Consider the following 10,047-nt stretch of genomic DNA (forward strand, 5'->3'; position numbering starts at 1 on the left):
ACCTTGGTGATTCTGTGACTCATTTTCACTCAGAGGGTGGTGATGCAGTGGCACAGGCTGCCCAGAGAAGCTGTGGTTGCCCCATCTCTGGAGGTGTTCAAGGCCAGGGTGGAGGGAGCCCTGGGTAGCCCTGCCCACAGCAGGGGATTGGAACTAGATAAACTTTAAAATCCCTTCCAACCCAAGCCCTTCTGTGATTCTATGACTCTGAGCCTTTGCCTCAAAGAGTCCTTGCTGGGGGGGGGGGGGAATACTGCATGATTTACAGTCAAAAAAGAAACAGACTCCCACAGCACTCACAACAAGTTTTATTCTTTCAAGAACAGCAAAACAAATCACTGTGTTAGGAAACCTTTGGCATTCAGTTTAATGAAGTTTAACAAACCCTGAATAGGAAAAAATATATAGAGATTGGAAAAAAATAAAGCCCTGTCACTTAAATACTGTATAGGCATCTATGCTTTTTTTTAAACACTTCTTTTTTTAAAGCTTACTGAACTAGGTGATTGTTAATATTCTCAGGTGGCACACATGGTGTTAAGATAGGAATCCTTACCCCATGAAAACCTAAGGTCATTTGTTACAGACATACTTTTATTCCCATTCTTACATAAGTGCTATCCAGTTATAATAAAACCTGTCTAGTTCAGATGCTTAGTAACTCTTAAAGAGGTTGCCAAAGCCTCCTTACATCTCCCTCCATTATCAAAACATTGAAGAAGAAAGAAAATGAAAAATAACTGGGGATAGGAAGAAAAATGGGGAGCAGAGCACAAGATATCTTCCAGTATAGTCAGGAATGAAATCAACTTTTTCTACAAGATGTCACTGTCTGATTTGCTCTCTGGAGGCCACAAGAAGTGCAACAGAAAATACAAGACAGGTTAAAGTTCAGTAAGCAAGTGGGGTGTGTGTTTCTTGTGCCAGCAAGAAAACAACTCTCTACTTAAGTGCACAGGGTAAGGCAGCTGTTTTAAGTGGCAGCTGCTGTGTATGTCTAAGCAGCTTTGTTACTCTATTCAAGCCCAAAATGATAACCAGGTAAGGGGGTTCAGGCACAGTGGAAAGAAGCAGTTAGTGCAAAAGAGTAGTTCTATCCTAAAAGAAACCAAATTATTGTGTTAATGGCAGCGCTTCTGTCTCTCTTTTTAGGGAGAGCAAAATCTGCCACAGAACAAAATACTGGAAGTTTTGTTGTGCCGGATGAAGAAGAGGAAGGGATGATCGGCAGTGAAGTCGGCAACGATCATAGCACAGCGTAGCATCATCACTCCTGCTGTGGCAGCTGCTGCTTCAGTGCCCTCTTCATTGACTTCCACGAAGGACTTGTGAACCACTTCAGAGAGCACTAGCTCGTTCCCAGAGGAGATTCCCGAGAAGTCCGCCATCCGTAAGTCGAATGCGTCAGGCATTCCCATCTTGCTCAGGATGGGTTTCAGATCATAATTTTCTTCCAGTTTAAATCTGGGTAAAGATACTCTCACCTCTGTACTGTCCATCATTTCAGGATTAATCCAATCCATCAGCTTCTCATATGTAAGTTCTCTTTCCAGCTTAAAAAGAAGACATAACCCAACGTTAGGTGATGAAGAATAGTCACAGTTTTACAGTAATCACTACTTTTGCCTGTGTATGTGTTTATGTAACGCATAATATGCATTTTTTTCAGGAGCTTACAGAGTCTCAAGCCAAAAGCACAAGTTTTATTTCTTCCTAGCGACTACAGCTTCAACTGAGGTCACTTCCATGTGTTCTTCTGTGGTAGATACAGTAAAGTTCAGTTTAAAAACATATCAGGCTGTAAAAACCTTATTTTACACACGGGAAGTAAAGGCACAGGAGAACTGATGACAAGGTTCGAACAACTGAACCCGGTTCTTCAGCCTCTTAACCAAAAGATCCTTTCAGGATCTTTCAGCTGACAGGCTGGTGACAAAGTCTGCTTACAACACCCTTTAAAGTCAGCATTAGAAAAAAAAAACCTTATTAATTAATTGGCCAGAGCATGAAGCAGACAAAATCTGTATCTTATCATCACAACACAAGAGACCCTGGACTTCTCTGTGAGCGTGTTTCCAAGTAGAGGGGCAGCGACAGCCTGCTAGGTCTTCTTACTGAAGACCTAAGGGACAAACTATAGAACTTCCGATATGGACTTCCTAAGACCTGCCCCTAAATTCTCTCATTTGGTGCTCATCATACTATGGCTTCACCATAACCACAGCTAACCCCTGCTTCTGATTAGTAAGAGGCCTCTTTCAGAGTCTCTTAGTAATGGGACAGCGCACGGCTTGGCCAGTAGTGATAAAAGGCATGCCACTTTAGGACAAGAGACACAAGGAACGTTTCACCCAGTGCTGAGCATCAGTGATATAATAGCTCTAGAACTGAACTGCAGACACATTTGCAGTACCAAACTCTTTTCTAAGGCAGGACACAAACTGTCTTTGCAGTGAGCTCAACAACTTACCTTTTCCAAGCCGGTAGATCCATCCTGGATTGCATCGGGGAGCAGAATGATCATACTGAGCTCATTACCAACGTAAGGGATCTCAAGGACTTTGGTCTCCAACTCTCCAATATAGGTCATGTTATATTTACCTTTTCTGAACATCATCTGCACAGGTTTGGTCTCATTCTAAAAATAAAGAGACACCAAGAGTTACTAGTGGGCTAGTGTGACGGTCACAATATAAGAAGCAGGCATCCAGTTACTTAGGGCTTTTTACTATTTGACTGCACAGAGAACTAAGTACACTGCATAACATGGTATAGCATAGTCACTCTTCTGTAAAGCAAGAAATAAGAAGTAAGGATCCCTGAGATTCAATTGCTAATGTGGAAATATCTGAGAAATTTGCTCTAGAGTAAAGAAGCAAGAATACGTATTTGCTCACTTTTGAAGTAGAGAGAAGCTCTAAACGGAGTTAGTAATAAGCAGAGCCCGTGTTCCTTGCTTTAAATGCATTCAAAATAATTACAGCTTAGGTATTTTCATTTCACTCCATGTGGCTCTAAGTACTCTGACATAAAGCAATAAAAATATTTCATTGTGCCACTAAAATTACTAGGAAAGCGCTTGCATCATTTTGAATTGTTGAAAGATTTCTCTCCATTTGCCTTTTATCTTCTTACTGCCCATTTCTCCCCCCTCTCTCTCCATTTTCACATGGAGCATCAGTTACTTTTGTCTACGTTATTTTCCTCCTTTTCAGTGGAGTCTAATTGCTTCTTCCCCTTACCTTCACTGTTTTTTGTTTTTAAAGGAAAGACCATGGAAACAATGAATTTCTGACTCAATTCTATAAATGACTGCCATGAACACTGACAACATAATATGCCAGAAATGATTTTGCAACAGCAATCAGTGACACATGAAAATGATGGATAAGCAATGAAAAAGCCACAGAGCATACCAGAATCACCCAGTGAGTCACAACGAAGTGCAAAAGTCACAAATATAATAGATGTCATAGAATGCTCAGAAGACTACTGGTATGTAAAAGTAACTACTCCTGGACAGATTGTAAAACAACTAGCTTAAAACTTCAGGTTTGCACCTGGGATTTTTAATTGCTCATTTGAGCCTACTCGTTGACTTCTGTAGCTCATCAGTGACTAGTCAGTAATAGGATGAAAACAGAGATTTAAGCCACTTAGTTTTGTAAGGAAAGATGTTTGTGGCTGTTTGCACATTTGAAAGTGTGTTACTTGATGAGCCAAGGCAGCATTCCCCAATCTCGCATCTTACAACATTTTCCAATAGCTATCCGCATCCCAAAAACCGCAGTCTTTAAAAATAAATGTGTGTCTGCAAAGGAAAAGGTAATCTCAGAGTGAGGCTGAGCCTCGTACCCAGAGAGACAGCACTGGATTTACCTCCTGAGGAGGGAGAGGAAAAAGCTCTAGGCAAGAATGTAAGCTTGGGCTTTGTGTGACATCTCTGTGGGAAACTGATAACAAACCTCCGTTCCTGACAGGAACCAAGTCAGTCCAGTGGTTTCTGAAGTGCTACAGTATACTGCAGGGCGAGAGCAATATTCCCTGCTTGAAAAGTGCTATTAGCAGTTTCAAGCATTCTTGGATATATTTCAACATTGAAGTTTGAAATTAGGCACGAGGGCTTCAATTTTGCGTAATGGTTATTTTAAGCAGGTGAGAAAGTTACCAGTTTACCTTCATGACACCGGGACAGATAGCCAGAGTTTGAAAGTGACCTCTGTGGGGCAGCCATAGCCAATTAAAGATAGTAAACAAGCCCTCCTCAATTGCCCTGCTGTACTTCTAAAAGCAAAAGAAAGTCAAGCATGGATGCCTTCAGGAGAGAGGCTTTTTTCTTCCCCTCGTTCCATTTCTATCGATCAAGTGGTAGAAATACAGCAAAAAAAAAAAAAGCATTCTGACTGAAGATGACTGCTATGTTCAGACATTTCTGCACACGTAGAAGTTCTTTTCTGCCCAGAACCATTTTTTGCCCATGGAAATTTTACACTCAAATACTCAAGTTCACCACCATTTGTGAAATTGGTCATGCCTCTCAAATAGCCTAACAGCTTCACGCAAACATTTTCTGCAGTTCTAAGTTCATGTATCACACCACCTTTCTCAAACACAAACAAGAAGAGTAAAGGAAAAAAAGCAAGAGTATAAAATAAATATTTGTGACAATAAAGTTTTTAGTAATTACATGAAACTTAATAGAAACTAAACACAGAATGTTCATACTAAGGGGCTGGGGCATAGGGAGCTCCACGCAGACTACCTTAGGTAACTCTGCTTGAACAATTATTTTCTTCTACATTACAAAGAACTTCATATTGTCAGCATATTGACATATCATACCTTGTTAATTTTAAATGGCATTTCTTTTGTGCTCTCTTTGTCAAACTTCTCTTTCCAGTTGCCTTTGAAATAGATGGCATTCACCAACACAAGTTTGGTCATTGAGTTAATAATTCCCTCTGCCAACAATTTTTGAATTTTACCTTTAGGATATAGCAAAAGAAAACACAAAGTTAACAGTGGTATGTAATTAACTGTTGTAATACAGAGTATCTAATATGTATTGATGATAGATTAGACAAGGGAATTATGTCCCAATCAGAGACAGATCTCAATGGCTGAGGTTTTTGTTTGTTTTAAAAATGACAGTATTACACCACGACATAGCTGTTGATGCAAGCCCTGGTTGACATTAAATACAGCAGAGCATTCTGCAAAACACTCACCTTCAGTCTTCTCTTCCACCCAGCCATTTATTTGCTTTCTGGAATCCTCCGAAGCATTTTTGAAGTCAGTCTGTTCTAACCCAGCATGGTAGAATTTCTGACTCGATTCTATAAATGACTGCCATGAACATTTAAAAAAGCTTTTCAGCAATGTATTTTACTGACATTCAGCCATAGATTTTTTTTTTTTTAAAGTACGCTGAGAAAATCTATCCCTGCTCTTCCCCCAGCTTGATATAGAGCCATTCAAGTTTTGTCTGACATGTTCTTATCAGTTGTTTTATCAGCTATTTGAGCTAGGAATTATCTTCCTCTTTATGTTATTGAGTCAAATGTCTTCTTTAATATGCCAGAACATTCTACAGCACTCAACTGAGAAATTATGGTCTGGGTTGTTTTTTTTGTTTCTTCTGTTTGTTCTTTTTGCTGGAGTGACAGAACATACAATGTTATAAGTTTGTCCCTATACAAACTTCATGGCTAAACCTTCCAGGCTAAAAGAAAACTTTTAGATTGGAGGGAAAATAATTAGTTTTATTATAGTGAGAATATATATATACATATATATATATTCTCTCCAATTTAATATAGTGACATTTTTATTCACAGATACAGTGTTCAGAGTGCAATCCACATAATTTTAGTCTAATAGAGGAATGAAACCAGCATTTTTCATTAAAAACAGACTATAATTTTTTAACAAGAGAGCACCATAGTAACAATGTAAAACAGCATTTGTTTTCCAGCAGGACTTCTCAGACACAGAACTCTCAGAAAAAAAAAAATATTAGATCCACACCTCTATATCTGGGGAAGCATCTAAAGAAACATGAATAACAGTACCTATGACTCTCACATATATATATACTTATAAGGAAAATATTAAAAGTCATGTACTCCTCCCAGCTTGTTCTCTGGAGGACTTAATTAACAGAAAAGAAACTACAAAATACTGCCCATGCTGGACAGCAGTAGCAGTTATTCTTCATCGTAATTACTGGTTATCAAAGGAAAGGAGGTTTGTCAGTCATCTGACCCTAGAACCCACCAAAATGGATCATGAAACCCAGAAGATTTAGAGTCTGATGAATTTTATAGTTTTGCACCAGTTATGCGTTCACTTAATCTAAAAGTAGCTTCTCCACCCAGTTCACATCCTGCCTTTTGCATAGGCTGTCAGGTTGGTAGGCCTCAGCCTTGAAAAATTTGGAAAGTAAAACACTAAGCCTTTATCTAACCTTCAACAAAGGGAATAGCTAGCAAGTACATTATACTTCCCAACACCCCAAATTTAATGCTTACTTACTGAGAGAAACTCAAATGTCTTTTCTCCATAAAGCCGGTTAGCGGTTCTGAGGATGTACTTGGTGTCAGGGTCGTTAATTTCAGAGAGAAGAGATTGATACCCATTGTGAGCATCCTCAGCTTTGTTCAAAGAAAGCACCTGCAGAGAGACAATACCTTCCGTGGAGCCCATGTCATCTCTGACACACTTTCTTCAGCACAACTGTTTTTAAATGAGCTTTGGGCTTAAAAGCTGTGACTTGAATCCAGCAGATTTTTCATTACGTAAGTCGCATACAATGTACCCTCATTCTTCCTCATCACTACTACCATTGCTACAAATGAAAAAGTATAGATGATCTACTCTAAATTACAATGCCAGAAAGAGAGAGGCAGGCAGCACCTTAGCGAATGTGGAAAAAACTGCACTGCAGTTAATGACAGATTTGACTGTGCTGTTACACAGCAGGCACAACACTGCACTCCCTGACTGCTCTCTTGGTAACTTACTTGCAAGTTTACATTATGAATTTTACTCTTCATTGGCCATCCAGCTTTGCCTTGCTCTGAATCTTTGCTGAGGTATTCACTAGAACTTCAGAACTATGTCCTTAGCCCTGTATCACTTCTTTCTTATTGATGTGCCAAGATTAAGATTACAGGTTGTGAAAACATAAGCTAGTACATTGAACAAGCAACTGACCGTTCTCCTGTTTGTTTCTTAAAATCTGGGACTGTTTAACATGCCATGCTTATATGTTGGGTGTTTTTTTTTTTCCCCTTGATTATCTGGCTACATTTTCATTTTCAAAGTATGCACAGTCTGACATTAACCCCCAAAAAGATAATAGAATAAATTATTTTATGTAACTGGAGATTCGTATAGTTGTATTTGTAGAGCTAGAGATAAGTAAAATAAAAAATCCCAGGTACCTCTTATTGCCATATAAAAGGAAGATCGCCATATCACAAACAAAACCCCCACACCTCAAAAAACAGGAATCCTTTTATTTCATACTGCAGGAAGTCCTCCTGTACATAAACTCAGTAGAAACAGGTTCTGCTTATGTACATACCTAAGGAAGACTTCCACTCTCTGAGGCCAGAATGACTATAACAATTTAGCAATTAGAGGTCACAGACTGTAATACAGACCTCTAGTTCATATATCATCAAGTAGATGACACACGCATCAAATCCAATACATTAAGTTTATGGAGACATACCTTTGCTATTTGGGCTTCAGTGTTACCTTTCGAACCCAGCAAAATCATAGACAAAGCAGAAGAAATACTAAATGGAGAAAAGAATAGATTCTTTGTGCTGCTCTTCTCACGCAGCTCTCTTAAGAGGTCGACAGCAAAAGTGGTATTTGCTGTACTGAGGCTATCCATGGTTCAAAGCCTAGGAGAAAAAAACAAAACAAAACAAGATTGGCTTACATTTATTTGATCACAAACTGATAAGCTATTTCTGTCTTTTACATTTCCCAATACAAACCATACAACAAGTATCTTGATTTGGGTAGAAAATGATGAAAAACTGGTTTGGTGGAATAAAAATTTTAAATTCCATACAATGCACTTGAGGGAGTTACTGTTTTACGTTTTACTCATACACATGTAGCAAGAGCAATTCCCACTGGCACAGAAACAGGTAATTATTAAGGTAGGAAAAAACCACTAAGATCATCTAGTCCAACTGTCAACTCATCCCCATCATGTCCACTAACCCACATCCCTCAGCGCCACATCCACACGTTTCTTAAACACCTCCAGAGACATGACTCCACCACCTTCCGGGGCAGCCTGTTCCCGTGCCTCACCGCTCTGAGAAGAAATTTTTCATAATATCCAACCTAGACCTCCTTCGGCACAACTTGAGGCCATCTCCTCTCATCCTATTGCTGTCACCTGGGAGAAGAGGCCAACCCCCACCTCACTACAACCTCCTTTCAGGTCACTGTACAGAGTGATAAGGTCTCCCTGAGCCTCCTCTTCTCCAGGCCATGCAATCCCAGCTCCCTCAGCCACTTGTCATAAGACTTGTGCTCCAGACCCTTCACAGTTTCGTTGTCCTTGTCTGGACATGCTCCAGGGCCTCAATGTCTTTCTTGTAGTGAGAAAAGTCATGAGTCTTCTTCACAGAGTAAGTAATATTACATCTTTTGAGATGAGCATAGTAGGACTTGACAGAACAAGTCTCCTTTGACACCATAGAGACAGCTATTTGCTTTACAGAAAAATCAAAGCAAAAAGGCGTCAGAATGGCAGAATTACAAACCTACCTTCTCAAAATCTGCGTATCTTCAGTATTCCCTTTAAGCTTACTTGTTCGCTTCTGTTCTAGACTTAGCAATCAGTCTGCCAGAAGCCAACTGAATGACTCAATCTACAAGATTCAAATGAAATTTATCTGGTCAGCATGACAAATTACCGTGGCTTCCTGCTGTGATACAAAATCAAAGTCCACTGCAGTTTGCCTTTTATTGTCTACAATAAAAATGGCACAGACGTAGCTCAGTGCTTGTCAGACTTCACATACGTCAGCCGAGCAGGTAGCTAACTAACCTAAAGTTATACTACGTACCTATAGGAAGGTGCAATGTGTGCCAGAATGCAGAGTGAATTACAGAGAAGTGCCAACAAACATCACAGGATATCACCTAGTAGTACAGGTGGTTTGGTTTTTTTTCCCTAAGGCAGTGCCTGGTGTTGGTACGTTGCTACAAAATACAAAGCCAACACCTACTACGTATTAATGATTCATCATCTCAAACAAGAAGTAGCAGCAAGTTCCTGCAGGCATGTCTCCTCTAAGAAAAATTACTGGTAAGAGCTTTACTACATTCAACAGCTGCAACTGCACTTATGCTTCCCGCAGCCCATAACCGTAAAAAAAAAAAAAAAAAAAAAAAATTGACAAAAAAGAAAGCTTGGACTGAAACAATCCTCCCATTCTGCCTGAAGCAGGAGCGATTTAACTTCGTGCACCTTACAGCACCAACATGGCTGGGCGCAGCACAACTGGCCACGCTCTCCCTCCGGCTCAGGGACAGGTTGAAGCTCGCATCTCTTCATAGATTTCCCGGTCTGCCACAAAACCCACGGAGACAGGGCTGTATTCTAGCGGTGCGAAGCGCTGCGGGGCCCCTCCTGCCACCAGCACCCGGCCAACGCCCCACAGCCTCGCCCGCCGAAACCGCTCGGAGCGCTGCCGCGAGGGAAAAGCCACCGTGTCCCCTCAAAAACCAACGGGCGCTTCCCGTAAAAAAACAACAGCACAGAGGCTCCGCACTCACCCCACTGAACACCAACGCTGCCCCGGCCTCTGCCCCGCCCTCCTCCCGGAAGTTTTTGCCCAGCCACGGGCCGCCCATCGCGGGGGAACGGGTTGGAGCTCAGCGGCAGATAGCGGCCCTGAGCCTTCCCTGGGGCGGCGGGAAGTAGCCATCTTGCCTCAGAGCCCTCTGTACATCCGGGGCTCTCCCCCTCCTGGTAGAGCTGACAGAAAGCATCGTCACGCTGCGAGAGGT

The 10,047-nt window shown here is 41.0% G+C and overlaps 1 protein-coding gene and 1 long non-coding RNA gene across 6 annotated transcripts in view; one reads left to right on the forward strand and one right to left on the reverse strand.

Moving 5' to 3' along the window:
- LOC110393438 (serpin B6-like) lies at window positions 286–9,954 on the reverse strand. 5 transcript variants are annotated; one of them, XM_021386309.1, is made up of 8 exons: window positions 9,814–9,945; window positions 8,800–8,903; window positions 7,739–7,916; window positions 6,535–6,672; window positions 5,229–5,346; window positions 4,843–4,985; window positions 2,471–2,638; window positions 286–1,553 (listed from the first exon to the last, which is right to left on the reverse strand). In XM_021386309.1, exons 3-8 carry the CDS (start codon window positions 7,904–7,906, stop codon window positions 1,149–1,151), a joined length of 1,140 nt encoding a protein of 379 aa, XP_021241984.1. In that variant the 5' UTR covers window positions 7,907–7,916; window positions 8,800–8,903; window positions 9,814–9,945; the 3' UTR covers window positions 286–1,148. The 5 variants fall into 5 exon arrangements, with proteins under 5 accessions (XP_021241984.1, XP_021241985.1, XP_021241986.1 ...); XM_021386310.1 differs by lacking the exon at window positions 9,814–9,945 and adding an exon at window positions 9,506–9,795; XM_021386311.1 differs by lacking the exon at window positions 9,814–9,945 and adding an exon at window positions 9,102–9,242.
- The window catches only part of LOC110393440, a 44,265-nt gene continuing 44,147 nt past the window's right edge, over window positions 9,930–10,047 (forward strand). The window contains exon 1 of the long non-coding RNA XR_002435014.1: window positions 9,930–10,045. This is a non-coding gene — a long non-coding RNA (uncharacterized LOC110393440). The remainder of the gene's footprint in view (window positions 10,046–10,047) is intronic.

The sequence above is a fragment of the Numida meleagris genome, chromosome 2, assembly GCF_002078875.1.
Source record: "Numida meleagris isolate 19003 breed g44 Domestic line chromosome 2, NumMel1.0, whole genome shotgun sequence".
NCBI lineage: Eukaryota > Metazoa > Chordata > Aves > Galliformes > Numididae > Numida > Numida meleagris.

Bases quoted from the DNA above. Each gene is read 5' to 3' on its own strand.
- LOC110393438 (XM_021386312.1), bottom strand. From the start codon at position 7,906: ATGGATAGCCTCAGTACAGCAAATACCACTTTTGCTGTCGACCTCTTA. The intron at 6,673-7,738 runs GTATGTCTCCAT...GTCTCTCTGCAG, and splicing joins CTGAAGCCCAAATAGCAAAG to GTGCTTTCTTTGAACAAAGC. The intron at 1,554-2,470 runs GTAAGTTGTTGA...CTTCTTTTTAAG, and splicing joins GATCTACCGGCTTGGAAAAG to CTGGAAAGAGAACTTACATA.